The 21,249-nt window shown below is 35.1% G+C and overlaps 3 protein-coding genes across 8 annotated transcripts in view; 1 reads left to right on the top strand and 2 right to left on the bottom strand.

Moving 5' to 3' along the window:
- LOC124179660 (glutathione S-transferase 1-like) overlaps nt 1-4,887 on the bottom strand; it is a 97,278-nt gene extending 92,391 nt beyond the window's left edge. The window contains exon 1 of the mRNA XM_046564585.1: nt 4,745-4,887. The gene's annotated coding sequence lies outside the window, so the exon portion shown is untranslated. The remainder of the gene's footprint in view (nt 1-4,744) is intronic.
- A 3,462-nt stretch (nt 4,888-8,349) lies between these two features.
- On the bottom strand, nt 8,350-11,104 carry LOC124180025. 4 transcript variants are annotated; one of them, XR_006870189.1, is made up of 2 exons: nt 10,380-11,104; nt 8,350-9,381 (listed from the first exon to the last, which is right to left on the bottom strand). XR_006870189.1 is itself a non-coding variant. In XM_046565008.1 (2 exons), the coding sequence occupies exons 1-2, from the start codon at nt 10,041-10,043 to the stop codon at nt 9,335-9,337; spliced, it is 579 nt and encodes a 192-aa protein (XP_046420964.1). In that variant the 5' UTR covers nt 10,044-10,317; the 3' UTR covers nt 8,350-9,334. The 4 variants fall into 4 exon arrangements, 1 of the variants encoding a protein (XP_046420964.1); XR_006870191.1 differs by lacking the exon at nt 10,380-11,104 and adding an exon at nt 9,490-9,581; XR_006870190.1 differs by lacking the exon at nt 10,380-11,104 and adding an exon at nt 9,475-9,544.
- Nucleotides 9,792-21,249, top strand: part of LOC124179937 — a 55,684-nt gene continuing 44,226 nt past the window's right edge. For all 3 annotated transcript variants that reach the window (XR_006870177.1, XM_046564831.1, XM_046564821.1), the window contains exon 1: nt 9,792-9,923. The gene's annotated coding sequence lies outside the window, so the exon portion shown is untranslated. The remainder of the gene's footprint in view (nt 9,924-21,249) is intronic.

Below are 21,249 nucleotides of genomic sequence, written 5' to 3'. Positions count from 1 at the left end.
AAGTTTAGCTACTTTTGAATATTTTGTTGGTCGAATTAAAGCCACAAAAATCCAACGTGTAAAGCAGCTGGGAAAATGTAAAGGTAACGAAATTCAATTTTTCAGTGTGTGCTGGACCAATGACATAAACGAAACATTTATATAGAATAAATATTTTGTTGATTGGGAGTATTTCATTCGTTAACTGAGCTATTTCATCGGCTTGTTTATCGCTTTAAAATTGTTGAAATAGTTATTTAATTCTTGCATTTTTCTACAAGATCTCTTCATGTCATCTGGCGACAGCTCTGTGACTGATATAAGTATATCTCGTCGTCTAATTGAGCAAAAGTTAACCCGAAGTCTGCGCGACAGTTTGGCGTAGTGGTGGTGCGGGTAAAGAATCAGAAAAACCAAAAATCAGAATGGTCGGAATTCTGGACATAAATATATCGAAAATTAACAGTCACGAACAAAGTCATGAATATTCATTAAGCCAGAAATAATGGAAAGAGAGTATAAAAGTATCGAAATTTGAAGTTATAGAATTTAGAATACACAACTGGTGAAAATTCCGAAAGGCCATTAGCAGAATGAAGCAAATGCGATTGCTCGCAAACACAAATAAATAATTTTCATATATTCGAATTCATAAATGCGAAGGGTCAAGAATCAGAACGTTTAGAACTCCGTGTAGTAATCTCATAGAAGGCTCAGAATATAGAATTGCAGTATATCAGAATCGTCATAATGAAGAATCGCAATATGTCAGAAGAGGTTAATAATCAGGCAGCGGAACGGAATTTGGATGTAAGTATCCGTTACAAATATGCGAAAAGCTGAGCTAACTGCTAGCCCAAAGATGTAGTTATTCAGCTTGTTGATCGCAACGTGAGCAGTTTATAAGTCAGCAAATAAGAACAGGCACATCTTTGGCAGAAGAAAAAAGCTGTTCCTATTAACTGGCTTTGAAAAGTCTTTTTTCGATTCATATAGTACTATATTATATTATATTATATTATTTACTTTAATCCAAATCTTGGTTCTCATCCATGTTAAATGTAATGAATAATAAATTTTCTCGGGAACTTGGACAGAATTGATCAGATTCAATTTATCAAAATTTGCAACTTGCATGAAGTTGGAAAATAAATAAAACCAACGAAACGTTGCAAATTTTGATAAATTGAATCTGATCAATTCTGTCCAAGTTCCCGAGAAAATTTATTATTCATTATTTACTTTAGTTCGTCACAAAATGAACGTATTATTTTTTTCGTTTTTTTTTTTTTTTTATCATGCACCTTGTTTATATTATTTTTTTGCTCGTTTTATTTGTAGTTTTTTTGTTTTTTTTGCTTTGTTTTTTTTTCAAAAATGTTTACTTCAAGTATGACAGGTAAATACAATAATTTTTGAATAATGTTTCGCTGAACTATTTCATAATTATATTCATAAGGCTGTCTTTAAAAAAGACATTCTTTCTGCACGAGGTCTAGTGTTCCAATGCCTTCCTCTCGCACGTCGTTATCTGGTCGGATGATGACGTGAACCACTCGACATTCGAGCTCTTGTACTCGACTTCGTTTATGTTTCGGCGATAAGAGACCTCCCAAATTCTCCCGGAACTCTCCCGTACGCAACGACGAAAGGATTCCTTCGTCATATGCTTATAAATACGAAGGCTCGATTTTAACTTATTGTTAGTCAATTTAATGAAATAATACTTTCTTATGGTACCATCAAGATCTTAAATAACCTCTGGTAGATTCCACTCAATCGCTTCATACAGTTCACTAAATCTATCGCTGGATGAAGGTAAGTCTTTACGAAGTCATGGAAGCTACTAATTGATCACAGCTATCAAATGATATGTTACAACGTGAGTTTACAAAATTTTTCGTTGAAGTAGCTAAATACTCTCTGTGACGCGTTAAAATTCCTTTCTCGTAAGAATTAAGACGAGCAGTTGTTAGAAGGGACTCCAGGCGTCTGTCTAGTATAATCAGCAGAACTAATCCATTCGTGGTATAATAGAATTGAATCAACCTGTCATTTCACAATGGCAAATTTCTTTGCCATTTTTTGGTGTGACACGCGTTTCACGTAGGATCAATTTTTTCTGTTACAACAATAGAACGATCATTTTTCAATGTTTACAAACTGATTCGACTGTATAGATCTGATTTTGCAGTCGCAACGGAATTTATGGAATTGTGGAGTCAAACCTTTTCTCAACCATTACTGGAACATTTTGTTTGCTGCGGATTATAAAATCAACTGAACTTTCTTGTTGTGTGAAAATAAACGTTGGTCGGATGTATAGTACACCTGAAATTTCGTTGCCAGAACCAGATTTTGGTCATTATGAGCAAACATTTTTGTACGCGTAATACCGGCATTCCATACTCTACAATGACCGCGAGCCAGAAGTCCAGTTACAAACAGTTATATAACATTAATACATTATATAAAATAGTTTTCTATGCTATCTAGCAAAGAATCTAGCTTAAAACGAAATATTTTTGGGAAAAAAAAATCGCAAAAATTTTTCTACAAAACGAAATTGAAGCTTAGGATTCCCCCTTTATGATTTTACTCGGAGAAATGTATTAAAAAGATTTTTACTGCAAACGGGGTACACTCACAAAAGAACAAAAAAACTACAAAGAATGGTCGTTTCCGATACTGGGTGCTAAGTGTCAAAAAAATCGTAAAAATTTGTTTGAAAAGCCAAAATGTAGGTAAATCTCCCCTCTTTGAAATGCCGTTAGTCAAATTGGCCTAGGCCACTTACCGGCGAAATGGCATCAAAAACCGTTCCGGCACTTTTTCCAACTCTTGTGCGGAAACTTTCCGCCGGTAGTGTATATACATATATATAAATATATAAATATATTTATGTATCTCATAAATTGATTATAATTATATCGATCGATTCATAATATATATATTCCTCTTTCAAAGTGGTAATAATTTCGTAATGGATATATATTAGGGTGTTTCGGAACAATATAGCAATAATCTTTGCGTTAGAAATAGTGAACATCTTGATAGACTATTTTGTATTAGATGCAAGAGATAAGTTAGCAGGAAATTATTATTACAGATGCATTCGGTTGCGGTTCTTTTTAAAAAAATACCAACTTAATGAGAAAAGTGTTCAGCGTTGGGAACGCCGAAAATCAAACTTCAAATGTATTGGACGTATGTACTCTGTGAGCCCTCGCAATTAGAATTTTTTAATTTAAGATCAGTATTACTCTCAGTAAAAAATGCGAAAATTATCATTTGATTTAAGAACCGTAGAAAAGGAACTACGTATTAAACTTAACAATTTGCATGCCTGAGTTGAAGAAAGTATGTTTGGCATTTGTTGAACGCTGATATTTTTCTAGAACCTTTTTTTTATAACCGGTTGCCGTTCATAGCGCGTCAGGCGCATAGGTTGTTCCGCATATACAGAAACTCACGGTATATATTCACACGCATGAGCTTCGTGAATTTCGCAATAAAACCAGTAATTGATGAAATATTGAATGATTGGACTGAGCTGAAACTGGAGACTCATTCTCAAAAAACCCACAATGATACTGTTTTAGACTAGCCACCAATTCTTTTGTTAAAAGTGTTGAGAGCATAACATGCTTTATAATTAAAGGTGACTAGAGAAGCTGGCCAACACACATTCAAAAGGCACAATTTAAGGTTGTTCGGACGTTAGAGGAATGTGAAGATAGAAAAGTTAGTTTTTGATATCTTATTAATCACTAATAAATACATATAAGATGATTTTTTGAGAAAAGTCTGACCTGTGGTCTTTGTGGAATTAATTATTAAAAATTGGATATTTAACATGTAGTCAATAGGGAACCTTGGGCATAATGCACATTTTTAATACCATTTAGCCACAATTGCTAACGATGAAGATTTAAAAAAAAAACTGTAATTTATAATAATTAATTCTCCTAGATTACGCAAAAATGATCAAAAAAACGTATTTTAACGAGTCGTTTTGTAAATATTGCAACCTAAGTCAGTGTTTTTAAACCTGTGGGTCGTGACTTCCAGGGGTGTCGCCAATTCTTACTCGGGGAGTCGCGGTCGCAAGACAGATAAATGTAAAAGGCACAAACGAAGTTCTGCGAGGAATCCTTTGATTTTAAAAATCCTATGGAATCACTGGCATAGTTTTATTATGGAACTGGGGGCTTGCCAGATTTTTTTACCAGTAAGGGGGTCGCAAATTCAAAAACATTGAGAAGCACTGATCTAAATGATAGAAAATTCACGAAAATATCAGTCAGCCATATTTGAAAATGAATGACATATCTGACTAGTGAAAACATAACAACGCTGGATATCATTTTTTTTTCTATCTTATAATTTTTTTTCTCTGCAAATCGTCCGTTGTGTCGTGATGAAGTTGTTTCATTACTCATTAATAAATAAATAATTGAATCAATCCGATTATAAGTGATCTTAGGTAACATCTAAATTTAAGTTATGAATTTACATGCATGTTCACATTTTTTATTTTAGTTAAAGAAAAAAGAGTAAAATAAAATACGCTGTCAATGAGAAAGAAAAGTCGTTGAATCAACTAAATGTGCGGTCACGAGCGGCGAAATGAATATTTATTTGTATCAATTCAAGACACGTTGGTCTAACAAAATGTGTAGTCGGACATTTAAACGAACTGAACAATTTTTTAACAATATCAATGTGAAATACAATTTACAGGAACTTGCTCGAATTAGCTTACCTTTCAGATGAGTGCGGCGAGACTGATGCAAGAGACGTCGTTGTTCGGTAATCGATTCGAAACGATGTTGGTCAATCACCGAGCCTTTGTGAAATTTTGAATTTGTATTGAAATTTATCACGAAAGTCATGTCCAAACGTTCGTAAAAGTAAGCTTGTAACTATTACCATCACTTAATATCACCCAGTTCTTTTGGAGTCAGGGCAAACTTGAATTAAATTGAAAAAATTATCAGAAAGAACGCCACGTCTTCTCACGAAACGCGGAGGATTAGTGAAGAACAGTAAAGTTGTAATATAGGTGATAGCGAGTCTTTTACAATTGATACTGCATCTATCGGACTAGTCAAAATGACTGGTCTTGAAAAAATCATACTAATAGAAAATGTTTATATCGGTATGGAATGAACATTTTTTATTATTAGATATTTTTTTAACAACAGTAACTTCGGCCGGTTTTGGTAAAAATAACTATGTCTCAATTTCGGTATTTCTAGTGTTAACAGAATAAATCAAAGCGCTCGACTTTATTAGATCTGTAACAACTAAGATTTTTCAGCGCCAACTCGAATTGACGCCCACGCACCTCGAGACTTGACAGACGAAAGACGCGGCTTCTTGGGCCTGAGGACCCAAGAGCCTGTAATTGCATACTGGTTGTATTAATGCGCGCGGTAATTAGCCAATGAGGTGCGAGCGTGACCCCTTGGTGCCGATCCACAGGTCGAGCCCCACGCCAGAGCAGAACTTGAGAACTTGTGTATTCCGCGGTTCTCAATCTCGCCTATTGTACAGTTCAAATTTTAACAAAATATATACTAACGTAACTTTCACACACGTACTCGTACTGCCGTATGATTATTCTATTTTAATTTGGAACTCTTAAGTGAAGCAGTTTTCTCTAATTATCGATCAGCATCCATCCTTACAGAAAGAGAGAATTTTAGGTTGGGCAACCCGTACTTTCAGCATTTCTCAGCTCAGTTCCTAGTACTGGCTAATCTGAACGTTTATGATACCCAATATTGCCGACTGTACGTGATGTTTACCTTAGGTGGAGGAGGCGGTTGTTACAAGAACATGATACTGAATTGTTTTATCGCGCAATAAGGGTCCCTTGAGCGGGTAGATAAAAGTAAAGGCATTACTGTTTTAAATAAAACAGAATTTTTGAAAATATACGCCCGGGCGTAACAGTAATCAGCAGCATGGGATATCAGCTTGTGGGAACTGTTAAGGGGAGCAAACCGTTTAGATGCGTGAAAGATAGGCATTTAAAAAAATTTTCTTTAAAGGTGATAAAATAATTCGATGATTTTTAAATGTTGACATTGATTTATTAAGACTTTCAAGTTTTGAAAAACATTTTTTTTTTATTCTTGTGCAAAACAAAATGCCGGCGTTATGGAGACTCTCGAACGCCTCTTTTTCGTGAAAGCGAAAACTGCTGCAGCTGCAGCTTTTTCTATGTTGATCTGAAAAATAAGAAACAAATGTTATTCGGGAATTATCTACTTATAAAATTATAGAAAAGTATAAAGTTGAAAATTGAGGAAGCTCTTTAATCAAATGTTCGAATCTTCGATTATTTTCTCGACGAATTTAAAATTTTACCCCAAAAAAGTGCACCCCTGTGCACGCAGTTCTTAGTTACTTGGCACTTGCGCTTACACCGTCACTTGTACTCGGCCCGAAACTCTCCCCGCACTTATCGGTGAATTGATTTCCTTGAAATCGTTTCTTTTTTTTTTTTTTTTTTAGTACATTTTCGAGCTACATTTCCTTGGGTTCCCTTTGGATAGTCCGGAATTTTAGTTTTGAAAATTCAACCATCCACGAAACACTTTCGAGCTAAAGTATCTCTATTGCTCGGGCATCGTTAACCTTCGTTTCGCATACCTACAGTTTCATGCTATAGAAATATATATATATATATATATACATATATATAATGTCCTTCGCAAAAAATGCAGTAGTATTTCGGTTTGAAATATTCTCGGAAATATCTTCCCGGCCAAACAGCCCGGTTTAATGGTTAAGAATGTATTGTGAAGGAAAGGTTGCTCCGCCTCGGTCCGAGTACCTAACTTGCTACCTCACCGTGTGCTGTCCCTGCGCTCTCGACTGTGTGCGATAACTCCGTAAATATTTGAGCCTTAGTCATTGAAACTACAGAGACAAAATTTGAATAGAAATTTTTCCGGCTACGGCCATGAAATGCGAGAACAATCGGAAAACTATGCGGCAAGCGGACGTGGATATACTTCGGATGATCACACTAATATAATTCACAATGAGTTCTGGGAGGAAATTATTTTTACCTTGACAAACTGATTTAAACACCAACTTCTTACACGATTTATACACCAGGCCGGCTGCAAAGTGATAGTTTTGTTGGTCCTCGTTTTGTTCAAATAAAGTCGATATTTCGCTATTATGATATTAACGATATTTTTTTTTTCTATTGCACGGGAACTTGTCAACGTAAATACTGTGTTTGCTCTAATTTTTTTTCCAAATTTTTATTCCAATGGCATGGATTTTTGGAGTTAAAGAAAGATTTATACCTTGTTTAATTTTTTAAATATCGTTGGAAATCAATTTTTGGCGGTCAGATAATATTGCGGCAAGCCGATCTCGAGCTGAGAATCATCTAGCATAATGGTGAAACATCATTTTTTAATCTTATCATACGGCTCTTCATACGTGTATAATGTATCACACTCAGGAAGAGAATGATGATAACCAAAGTTATACTAACTGTAATTTCGCCGACATGTGCTCATTCTGTAAAAAAATTCAGTCCTCAATGTAATTGTCTCTCATTACAGTATCTTACAACATAATGTCAAAATATCATAACAATGTAAACATGAGTATGCAATATCATTAATTGTAATGTTATATTTAGTTCTATCAATTATTCTCGTATTATATCTTCGTATAGCATACATTGAGATAATGGCGTTATCTGTATTATAATCATACGTATATAAGCAATTACACAGATTTTGGAGTCTTTCAATATGGTAATTTTTAAACTGGTTGAAACTTTATTACTCATTGTCAGAGCATGCATAAAAAGAGCAAATATGATTTTTCTTATGAATCAAAATATTTTTTATTGTAAATTAATGAATATTTTGAGTTGTTTACAGAAAAAATAATTTGCCAGACGAGCAAGTTCGAGTGTTATAACGTCAGGAAATTTATTCCTGGAATAAGTGACAATTCAATTTACACAACTACATTCCTTGGCATTATTGTTGCGTAAAACAAAACGTCTTTTAGATCGATTTCGTATTCGGCATTGCATATATATGTAGAATTGCGCTGAGTGCGGTACTTTCACGTCAGTGATGCATAAGTTTTGATAATAGTTGAAGTGAGGGGCATATTATTCATTGTCAGTCTATATGAGGACTGACTATACATCTCCTTAATAATTGACATATTCGGTTCCATTCAACGTGAAACGATAAACTACGGCTCATTATGAGACACAAAGAAGCGACATTCATAATAAAAATTTTACTTACTGAAACAGTAAGAAATTCGAATTATTATGAAGAATTCAAATACTCAAACATTTTTTCACTCATATTAAGATCTTTAAAATTTTTAAAAAGAACATGAATACAATCTTCATTCAAGTCTGTGGGATACCCACACATTTTTTCCGGATAATATCTTGATAGATTTGATTTTTGCTGTGTTTTCAATGATTGAGTAAGAGATACGCCTGTCAAGTTATATCTGCAGTTACATTGGTCATAGGGTGATAAATGGATGTATGCTAATTCAGAAGCAAAGATAAGTGATATCCGTGAAAATAGTGTAAGTTAGTGAAAGGTGAAGAATTTTAAATTGTTGTAACGAATTAAAATGTTTAAACGTTTTGAAATATTGTAAAAATTGAATTGAAACAATAAAACTCTTGAAACGTTTGAAGTGTTTATACCGATTTGGACTTTTTGCTTTTTCAATCACTTACGAATTCTCGATGATGAACGCAAGCGGAAATATTAATTATGCTGCCCGGTGTGCTCTTACTTTCAAAGTAATTGAATACCGTTTCATTTTTCAAACATAAGTACTTTGAACGAACGGAAGAACACGCGTCTTTTTTTCTTACGTATACCTTGCACAAAAAAGGTTTCGAAAGATTTAAAAATACGAGGTCAATTCCAGTCCGCTTTTAACGCGTGATTGTTTACGCAAGGTAAAAAATTTACACGATAATTCTGTGATTCCTATTCATCAGATCAAGTCAACTTTACGTAATTTTTTCCTCCTCTCCTTTGAAACATTGGCACGTCTGACAATGTTTCTCGTATGCTTCTGATAAACTACTCGGACCAATATCGCTTACAACTGCATCTAATTATAGACTTGATATCAGAGAGAAAAAAGAAACGGAAACTAGTAATCTTGGGAAGAGGAGTCGTGATACGAGTAGTGCTTCGAAGACTCGTCATCTTTCGCACGGCCCTGCTGGATCAGGGCTCCCTTGAAAGATGTACTTGTCCGTTGAAATCCTTGTCAACAATTTCATGGCAACACCACATTTACGATTAAACGTCACTTATCCTCACGCCAACAATTTGGCGATACACACATCGATGTAAACTGGTCCGCCTGAAATGTAAGCAAGGTTTCAATATACACGATTGGCTAATTCCTTATTAGACATTCTGGGAAGCGTGGTAATAAATATAGAGCGGTAATAACCAGTGAGGCCGTTACGTTTACAACAAACTTCACCCACTACCAACGATGCGTCCGCGTCTTTCACATTCGCTTTCAAAGATAGCAACAACACACTTCTGGTATGCCGCTCCGGCACGATGTCCCGCGTAACAGTGTGCGAAGCGGCATGTTAATATGTGCATAAATTTGGTTTGTGTTGGAAGAAAACCAGTGCGAGGTACACGTGGTCGGGACCAGTGACGGCAGTCTTGTGCTGGTGGCCATTGGGAAAAGAACGATTGGATGCTGCGTATATACATTCGAGAGTGATCTTCGATCAAGTGCACAGTGATTCCCAAGTGTTTCTTAATATCCTTCCCCAGCCCAACGATATCGCGATGAACAGTATCGGGTATTTTTAAAACTTTTATTGTGCCGACTAGCATCTCAACTGTCCTTTGTTCTAGACCGGAAAGCCACTTGCCCCAGAGGTGAGTTATTGCTTTTTTATCTTTGTCGGGGTCAACTTTCTGCTCAAGTTTATACGATCGTACGTGTGATAGGATTTTTATCACCTCGTACTCGACTGGCTTGTTTGATTGCACTTGCATTGACTGTATTGTAATGTGTCAAAGAATCTCCGGGCAGAAACTGCGGCATTCAACGATATTTGAAACATTTTTCGATAATCATTACAAGTCGACTATGATTTCGTCGAAATTGTGGTATCCTCGTTCGTCTTATCAGGTGGAAGTAAAAACTAATAGCTCGAAGTCAGTGTTATATTCATCAATGCTTGTCACTTTCTTCTTAACTACAGATCCATGGAAACTGATGTATTGAACAAAACAGATAACTATAATTTACTCGTGAAGTCTACGTGGAAATTTTTCAGTAATTGACCGAAATAATGCGATGAAAATAAAAATACAGAATCATATATTTACGGTAGAATGCGAGATATTTTCCAAGCTCTTCGGAATTGATGTATGTAGTAAAAATATTTGTTCCTGTCATTCCATTCGCATTAAATATGTCCTCGTGTGATTGATGCGACAAGTACCGACTTACAGCATTTTTTTTTTCTTTCTGAACTTTAAACAGGTTTGTCGATAAACATAAATGCTTGTGTAGCTTGTTGAAATTCAAGGTCGTAATTATTCACGCAGCTTTCGTCGCATTCGTTTATGAAAAAAAATATAAGACCAAGTTATGTTTTCGCATTCACTGAGGATCACGTGTAGTTCTTAACACTGCGAAGTCGATAGCAATTTTTATGTTGCCGGGTAGGATAAAAAGAAAAAAAAATCAATATCACAATGCCGACGTTGTTTCCATTTACATATTTCCTTATTTCCAATCGATCGCAAAAATTGTTTCATATGATCGCAGCAGTCTAAATGTTGATGCGACTTTGACGATAACTTGACGCGTAAATATTCTTTTCTACGAGGCAACGACGCAAGGAATAGTACGTCCACTTCTATCACTCATTGTCAGCACAACTTGTATGAAATTTTCGTTTCCCTGATGAATATTTGTTCGATAAATATACGCTGCAGATATCCGCGTTCGTGCCATGCATTGGACAATAATTGATAGTGAATTAACATTCGTGACGTAAAATGTAAATTTGCATGCTCGGATGCTGAACGAAAAGACAGTAAATAATACAGGCGTAATTATTGGTTATACATATATATGTATCTATGTACATTGAACAGCTTGATGTCATACATTTTGGAAGATTGATAATTGCGGTAGCAAATGTTTGATTGTTAGGACAGAATTTAATCATACAAGCCTGTCTCATCTTAATAAAATTACATATTCTCGTTACTTTTCAACAGGTTTACGCTATAAACTTTTCAAGCCTCAAAATCTCGTCGATTGTGACAACTGCAAAAGTTATATGCAATTGAATGTCACTGTTTTTAATATCATAAATTTACTTTACCATTGGTGACGTCACGCAGCCCCCTTTCTCGATCTGCCGTATCCGCGTCAATTTTATTATTCCTAGGAAAAAGATTCATGAATCTTTCATATTCTTCCCAACGAATCAGTTTTCAAAGTGCGATTGATTCGCCACTTCTTCGAAATATACCGGTAGTAAGTTATTTCTCGACTGTTACTCAGATGGCAATGTATTCCGGAACAAGAAATTGTAGTCATATATTTGTATGTGTATATTTAATTCGTCTTGACTGAAATTTGTTGGAAGCCAAATAGCATATAGTAAAAAATTAGACAATTACGTAAGTAAAATCGTAACTATGAAATCGGGTGAACCGGTGATGTAGAATAAATTCCTATCAATGTGAGAGTATATTCTGCTTGGATCAGAATTTTGTTACCTTGTTTCTATCGATCTCAATTACTAAAGCACATTTACCAAGATAACCGGTTTCGTCACTGTCGTAACTGCAATTCGATAACTTCAATTTTTTTTAGTGACCATGAATAATTAATAGACTCCTACCGTCGGTGATGGTCAAGGGACAGTTTTATTTTATTTTTTACCGTGGAATTTCGGTCAGGTCAACCATTTTTAGAATAAAAATAATTTCGAAAGAAAGCAGATGAAAAATAATAATCGATATTATTACATTTCATAATGACCTAGTTCATAATTGTGAAACAAAAATGTTCATGCGCGGTGTCAAAATGCAAAATTATTTATTCAAAGTCATCCAAGGATAGTGCGTTTTCTTTGATTTCGGCATGAGATTTACTTTATGCGGTCTTACAACATGTAATAGAGAACTGAATCGGAAACTTTTCATTGGGATATAAGGAAGGATTCCTTGCGAAAATTGACTTACATGGGAAAGTTTTCACAACTCTCAAAAAATAGAATTCGCGGTCATAAAGCTGATTTGGAAACATGGAATCAAGACGAATCTGCTCTTGTATATCTCTCTTCAACTAAAGGATACACTTTTAGTTTAACAATACTACAATTTTATCCTCAGAGAGTCTTACAAGAAACACAAGATTACCCAAGCAAATGATTCTTGTCACAAGAAATATTGACAGAGTAGCTAGCAAACGTACAGATATCTAGAAACTTAACTATCTTTACATTGATATATTAAATTGACAAATTCAAATTAAACATACAATCCCAACACATGACGCCTTATCGATCTTTGTTAATATCAGACCCTGGGATCGAATGTCACTTCCCCAAAAAATGCTCATCGATCATCAAATAAGGCTCTGAAGAATATGGAAATTTGGAAAAATTTGCTTGGGTTTAGACTATTACCACGAACAGTTTGAAAAATTCTTCTTATTTTGAAGAAAAATTGTGATTCGGCACTCTATTACGTATTGTAACACCACGTAAGAGAAAACCTAAGCTCAAACTATCTGAGATGGTGTTAAATAATTTTACATTATTTTCACTATATCAAAAATTATGGTTTTCAAATCTTATCTCAGGTTGTTATAAAATGTCATGATATCTGTCACTTCTTTGTTCAAAATGGTTTTTTGTCTGAAGGCGGCTACCCGAGCGGACTGAATCGTCGTAATAAATGAGATTCACCCTTTGATCATTACCGATGAACGAAATTTACTAACATAAAATAGTACTTCAAGACTAATCAGTACTAATAAATACCATTATTAAAACTTTCCGCGTCATATCTCACATGCGATTTGAATCTTGTGCCGATAAGGCATAAATAAATATATGATATTCAGTAAAAATTGTTACTTCGCATCTTGAAGAGTATACGAAACTTGGTAAACCATGATAAACAAAACATACTCTTATTTTAAAAAGCCGACTCGTTGAAAGTCATTCTAAAATCACGCAATAATGATATTTTCCCTGATGATTCGTTCGTTAACGTTACTAACTTCAGCCTAATTAGATTTCACGGGGCTTCACTTTATATTAGGAATTGATAAAACGTTCATCGATGCAAGTCTAAAAGTTCATACGACGATTCCCACTGATTGTGAGAGTTTCTTCAACTCTTCGAATTTAGGAATAAATTTTTTTTTCCGTAAGCAAATATTTCCATTATCGATACTGCAAAATACCTCTGTAATACACATATTTAGGCATATGATGTAACAGGATCTTACAGTCACGTGATTACCTGATACATTAATGGCTTCTTCAGGTAGTAATATTCTATTATTACGATTCACGAATACGTTTATGAGAGGTTATGTCACATTTGCTCACCAATAGCTAGTTTAACTTCCAGGAAACCTTAGTTTCAGTAAAAGCTTAACGTTTTGATTTAAAATAATCACGATCATTGCACAAATATGAGTATCGAGTCACCCTAAACCAAATGATCATGGATATTTTCAGCCAACAATTGGAACTAAATTATGAGTTTTCGGTTTCTTTGCAATGGTCATAGTTCTGAAATGTGGATAAAAATTCTTGACCCTATCCGAATAATGGTTCAACTTTTTTAGTGCTGAAATTATTCTATACAATATAAAAAACGGAAATAACTTCCAAGAGAAAGGAAATGGGCAATGACGTTCTCTTACAGCAGTTAGAATTGAGTACTTGCATTATTACAACTGAAGCAAAAATAAAAAAAGGACCATTTTTTTCACAGTCCCATCTGGTTCATTGGTCGATATTCTTTGCAATTTGAATAATTTTTATGATAGGTTACAAATCACTTCTGAACTTCAAGTTGACGGTAAGATTATTTTTCTCGTTGTATCCGTGATAAAACAATGGTTCGATGATAACTGACTGGTAAAAAAAGCCAACTTGGTCTTGAAAATAAATGAAATTCGAGCCCCACCATCGTTTCTAGTTATATGAAGTAACGGTCTCCCAGAGTTGAAACTTTTTTAATATGAGGTCTTTTTTTTACGTAGAATTCAATTATCAAAACATAAACAATGAAACAATTATGGTAAGGTCTGTTTCATTTATTTCTCATCGAAAAACGTGAGATATTGCAAAATTCATACAACTGATTGTTCTAAATCAAATTTGCAACGAGTACAATTTTGTTTTTCAGATTCTTAAATTAGTTTTTGGCATTTTTGATGTTTTTTTTCGCTTCAGAACATTGCGGTTTTACTCGGTATCAACGGCACACGAATATTCCATTCTGTGTTTATCATTTTTATTCATACGATATTAGCATATTATCAGTACCCTCCATGCATATGTGTATGTATTTTCGTACGACTGTCTTCCTGCACCGTCTGATTGGTACTTCCTACATTTATATTCAATGATTTGTCGAAAAATGGAATTTCACTGTGAAGTTCAAGCCAAGCTCCTCTGGATGATGCTTGTTTATAAGACACGCTATTCAGGTAAATATAGTAGATCATTTTTCCTCTTCGAAAGTCGCCAACTGTATCAGACTCTCAAAAGATGACATTAAAGCTTCGTTTATACCTCCGTTATCACACCGGACTAGTTGCTTATAGTATGCATTCGCGTTTACTGTACTCCATTCACCCTCATCACACCAACCCGTCGTAAGAATGCTGATGAAAAGAAAGCGGTCTTTGTATTTTGAAAATCTAGCGCGTAAGAGATGGAGGAGTCATAATTGCACCACTCAATTAGAGATGACTCCATGTGTGGAGCAAGCACAGACATGTTGGTGATTGATAAAGAACCACAACTCAATCAGCGGCTTCAAAATACTCATACATATAAATTAGATATTATAAAACATACATCATCAATTTCAATGCGGCTTTTTTCCCTGAATTTCATCATTCTTATGCATGCAATATTCAAAATGTCATCTGCACACAAGATCTATGACAATGTTTGACTGTGGCGATAGGGCTTAGGATCAATATATGTGTAATGAGTATTACGGTAAACATGATTAGGCAGTCATTAAATAGTATACACTTCAAGCGGAAAAACAATGTGTTAAGGGCGAAAAATATTTTTTTTCGTAAAAAATAAATCATAAATGCCAAAAGTTAATACAAGAATATGAAAAAATTTGTACGTGGTGCAAATTCGAGTTTAAAAAATCGATCGTATGGATTTTCCGATAAAGCTTATTTCTTTCGATGAAAAACAAATTGAACCTAACCACGATTGTTTCATTTTCGTATTTTTTGATAATTGAATTCTATGTAAAAAAATACCCCTTATTAAAAAAGTTTCAGCTCTGGGACATCGTTGCTTTATATAGCTAGAAATGAAGGTTGGGAATCCCTTGAATTTCACTGTGTATACCTTTATATTTATATTTTCAATAAATGAACTATTCGAAAATAAAACAAACAATATTGATAATTTCACTGATTTTTTCAACAATTTGATTTCTAACAAACCAAAAAGTAATTTTGTTCAAAGCAGTTTATCTAACTAATGGTACCGATAGTTAGCCTTGTTGGCGGTATGACAGTTGACGCCATGTTTTGCATAATTGTCCGGTTGAGTTGACACTCTATATCCAATTCATCCTTCCCTTCTTCGGCATTTATCAGATGCAGTTTTTGGGCGAAACACCACTCCTGCCTAGATTTGAAAAAAAAATCTATTGATACTGAAAGTACTGATACTGAAATGGTGCTACAAATTGTTTGTTCTTTCTCCTGGGACAAGTTTTTTTCACATTTGCTTTATTTAGGTAAAGTTTAGAAAGAAAAGTCTTCCTATCTTCTTAATCTGACTGTTATGTTATTGCAGTTGATTACCGTTTGTTATCGACCCACACATAATCTGTTCTTGATGTTTCTTCCGGTTGCTCTTCCTGTTTCCATGGATTAGTCATGGAAATACTCACTTATAACTGCTGAAAGAAAAAACTGATTCTCTCTTCTTTTTTTCTCTTTCCATGTATTTATGTTTTTCTATTGTATAGAATAATTTTTTGGGATTTTTGCTTTCTTGTAAATAAATTCGACACTGAAGAAGTTGAACTACAGTTCTGAAATGGGTTTTTATCATAAAAAATGTTCGAAATACTGAAATTTAAAATTTTGCTCAACTTCTTTGCGAAAAACTTACTACTTTGGAAACTTTTATCGTGTTGAGACAATTTTCATCGAAATCATTCGCAACGATTTCTACTTGGCAGACGAAATGAAGGCTTTTAGTAAATTGATCCATCTGTTCAAATTTATTAATGCGAATTTTATAATTTTCTTGTAACCAAATTCTATTTCGAACTTCATTGAAAAAAAATCAACGAAAATTCGTTTCAAGACTATCAGAATTTAAGAAAAAATAATGCTTTCCAAAATATATCGGTTAGGGTTTCAAATTTGGATATTGTTGATGACCTTTGAATTGTTCGGAAGCAGTTTTTCGAATTAAGTTCCATTGTTAGAACACCCGGAAATCACCCAATTACTTAACATGCAGAATAACTGAGCGACTATAATCAATGATTACAATTTTGAAATGATTCCATCATCATATCAAAAAACTGCAGTATAACTCGCTTGCATCTCCATATCAATAAATAATTTTTTTTTTAAGGTACTAAGTATTTGTCTTATACGCGTAGGCTTAGGAGTGGAAAACGTGACAGCAGTAAATTGACATTTTATTAACACATTCACTCTCAACTTGACCCTTGCCAAACGCAATCCCATTAAAATATTGAATTATTATGACGATCGAGTATTATTTACGTTAAAGGGAAATATACGAAGTTACTGATTCCAGTATATGTTTTCCAACGGTGGTTCGCTATTGTTAACACTTAGTTATCGTTGCATTGATCGCCAGTCTGACTGGGGATTTTGTTTTCGTTTTGGTTTCTCGTTACACTCAAGCTGATCAAGTTGCTGTGTACTTTTGCATTGCGATAAGCTTCAAGCTTAAACATCGTTCAACGAGTTTCTGACGTAAGAAAATGCCGCTGAGAAATATGTAACTGTTAGGCCGATTCTTTTGTACAAACCTTTCTGAATTTACAAAGTAATAATCTAATATTTTCCTGCCGTGAAAATTTGTTTATCACACAAGTTTATAAAATCCAGAAACAGTTGTGTTGGAAAAGAAAAATATCGAGAATTTTCATGTTTATAAGAATTGTATCTATTAAAATATACTCTAATCATCGAACAACTTTTCGCAACTTTAATTTTTTTATGAAAAATCATTAAAAGTAGCTAGGAGTGTATGGGAGCAAAACCGGCTTTGGTTTGCCCGTGACGTCAAAATTCAATGTTTCAACTCCACATTTGAAATACCAGAAGTAACGAAATGCCAAGTGTTAGACTGGGGAGTGATTTTTAACAGATCAACCCGAATGGCTGGCTTATTCGCATGAATAGTGTATACGGTATCTTCTTACAAATTTTTCATATTCTGAGTTATTTTTGGAGTAACGGAAATAAAAAATTTGCAGGAAGCCCAATTGATAAAAACAATCACGTTTCTTACGATAACATCCTCTCAATCGATCAGTTCTGAAATTGTAAGTTTAAATGTCATAAAAATTAGAATTTTCCATTTTTCCCTATTCGAATGTAATAGGGTTTGTGCGTGGTAGACGTGTATAGATATTTCAGTCAGCTCGGTACTTCTAGAGCTATAAAGTTTCCGATTATTGTCCTGCATATTATATATTTTAGTAACCCATAGTGAAAATAATTATTCAAATAAAAATAAAAATTTTAATCTTCAACGCTTTCAAAACTGACTAAAAAGTATTAATTAATGTTTTCTAGCCCCATACAGACTTGTACCGAAAAACGTGGGGCGCATACTATCATATTTGCGACACCGCGTTATCATGTTTGGTCACAATTGGCAGCCTCTTGTTCGATAACTGTAACTTGATTCTAGTCCGATAAGCAAGTGCTGCGAAATAAGATTGTCTGGGACCAATTTGTTCTTCATCATCTCTATCATATACCAGATTATTAATTTTTATATTCCAGTCTTTACTCAGTTGTGGTCGAAATATGCAGATGAAGATGCAGTTGATACTATTACGTAATAAGTCGAGGGGCTGCGCATTCGCTTATTCCGTGGTTCATCGATTTCTGAAAGGAATCGATTTCTTGTGATCTCGATTGCGATTTTCGTAACGCCTGAATCAATGAGATTACTCGCGATTTCATGTGATTTTTCCTGACTTCTAACATTACGAATGATTTTTCACAAGAATCACCGATTTCTAGATCGAAAATGAGAAATAAATATTGATTAATTATTATGGATAGAAATTAATTAATGTATGGTTCAGGATACATGGATACCCATTCAATAACATAGATTATTTAAGATATTAGAAGAATTTTTTTATTTTCTTAAAAATATTGTTATGAGAACTTAAACTTTTTTCATTTATTATAGGAGATGACATAGTGAGGTGATATTACTTAATATTTATATAACCGTGGACATCCATCGGCACAGGAACTAAGACTTTTTCTAACGTTAAATCATACCATGTGCACAGCACTCCAATTTCTTTGGTATTGTTTGATAAATTTATAACGCATGAACGTTGGACAAAGGCTTGCTTGCATGGAAAGGGGATTAGCGATTCCCAGCGATTCCGAAAATTTCGTGATTTCTTGGCGATTCCCTACGATTTCTTGTAATTTGGAAAAATCATGAGAAAATGTGGAATCGTGCGACTCGCAGGATTTCCAGCGATTCCTAGCGATTGCCTATCTGATTTTTTGTAAAATGGTTCAATGATTTCTTAAGTGAGCAGCTCCTCGTAATAAGTACCTCAAATGAAGATCAAGTGAGTAAGTTTTAGTTTTAACTTCAGTCTAATGTTGATTCATGACAATTTCAGCAAAAAAGACCTATCATTTTCGATTCAAGATCAATTCCAAGTAGTGCAGTTTTGAAAGCATACAAAAATTGACGCCCATAATAAGTGTATGCTTTGAAATAATAAGACGATGAGCCATTTCAGAACTCTTGATACTATACGCGTATCAGGGTGAGATTCTTGGCGTTAGTGTTTAGAAATTAGAATCCACTAGTGACCACACACGCTTCGCGCGCCAATCCCACCTCGGCGCTACGCGCCTCACTATTTCCTTATACAGTGTCTGTTATACAGGTGAATTTATTTATGCTGATTTGATGACAGGTCTGCAATTGTTGATCGGTTGTTTCCGATCAATCCGACATTGCTATTGGCTCCCTATGCAGGTCTGCTCAGATTGTTTTCGTAAAGGAATCCACTCACATGTACAAAACCCCCGATGCCATGCATCCCCAATTGCATTTGGCGACTTATTTTGCTATAGTTATTATTTTCCCCATAGAAGAAATTCATAGCTTTGCTATAAGTAGAATTTCTATGGCTGCAGGTCAATTAAAACCTCATTATGATATTCGAGCTAGGGATATAAAATTTAATCTCGGAGATTCTGTCTGGCTCTTTCAAGCTCGAAGACAGAGAGGACGATGTCCGAAACTACAAAGGAACTGGGAAGGCCCTTACTTAGTGGTCAACCGGATCAAGGATTTACAGGATCCGAAAAAACCTATTTCTTCTCTGATATAACTCTCCTCGAGAGTTCTGTTTCATTACTTCTGCTGACATGTTTGCTATTACTATATATTTGAAACGATACTCAGTCTCACCTCTGCGTGTCGATCTTGAGTGCCGTATACACGATACGCTGGCGCGCGAAAAAGACAATTCCCGTCGGGAATCATCTTGATAATTCTCGTTTGCATGTTTATTTTTTGCGTGTCAGAAACAGATACCTATAAAGATATTTGTCAAAGACTGTCATAAACAGCCGATGACAGCTGTCAAAGGAAGTTTTTTTTGTTAGATGCTTTTTGTTTTGTTTTCGGCATCTCACTCCACCGCCAACTTCATACGTATACTATTGTTATTATAATATTTTTTATACTATTGTTATTATAATCTTTTTCACCTGTTGCTACTTCTTTCTCATTTTTTCAGGACATTTTTATTAGATAGAGAGATTAAGCTTCATCGCGATACTTGTATGAAGTGTAAATGTGACGTTGACAACATTTGATAACATCAATGATGAATAACGAATTAACGAAACATCTGAGACACGAAAGCGAATGCATTTTCATGGTAAATGCTTCAACCCGATTGGCAATTGACACGTTACAGACTATCGAATTAAATATTCCAGAATTTTTGTTCATTCTTGTTTTCGCCTTTGTGCCACACCAAGCGTGGAATCCGTGCTCAATTCGATAAGGTCAAGTGATAGCAGTATCAGAGGTTTTCGAAGGAAGGACCACGACGGCTAGGCTAACGCCTCAATTAGAGACGACCAACGTGGAGCTCTACCGCAACGGAAACCAAAACGACCGGGGTTCCCGTGGTCTTACGTACAGGTCCGATAATGAAGCCTCATTTCAATGAGGCCGTGTGAGTCCGTTACGAAAATCTATTCCACGGTATTCTATACAATTCTGGAAACTCTGGTAGTGGGGATTTGTCCTCTTATAGAAGCACCGACCGTTTCGCCTAGTGACCACGAGTGTCGCTGTTATCGAGGGATTCAGGCTGTGCGAGAGAGATGAAAACAGGTCGTTGACCGTCCGTGGTTTTGAAATCTGTTTCCGTCTCTCTCACACACCCTGAATCCCTCGATAGCAGCGACACTCGTGGCCACTAGGCGAAACGGTCGGTGCTTCAATGAGAGGACATACCCCCGCCACTGAAATTTTTAGCGACTTTCCAGACTTGTATGTAAGACCGTGATCTATTCTTTTCGCTCGCTGCCATATGCGTCGCTGCGGTCTGGTAGTATCCCCCACCCAGCCCTCTGACACACGCTGCTAAAAGTGGTTCGCAAAATGTCCCTCGATTCTGCCGCAAATCTCCACCACTAGTGGCGCTAGTAGTTGTCTGACAAGCT

This window comes from Neodiprion fabricii, chromosome 1 (assembly GCF_021155785.1).
Source record: "Neodiprion fabricii isolate iyNeoFabr1 chromosome 1, iyNeoFabr1.1, whole genome shotgun sequence".
NCBI lineage: Eukaryota > Metazoa > Arthropoda > Insecta > Hymenoptera > Diprionidae > Neodiprion > Neodiprion fabricii.
The sequence above is the reverse complement of the archived record's forward strand: the minus strand, read 5'-3'. Positions and strand labels throughout refer to the sequence as shown.

Excerpts from the sequence above, each read along its gene's own strand:
- LOC124180025 (XM_046565008.1), bottom strand. The coding sequence starts at position 10,043 with ATGCAAGTGCAATCAAACAAGCCAGTCGAGTACGAGGTGATAAAAATC. Across the intron at positions 9,382-9,511 it reads ACGCGGACGCATCGTTGGTA|GCGGACCAGTTTACATCGAT; the intron begins GTGGGTGAAGTT and ends CTTACATTTCAG.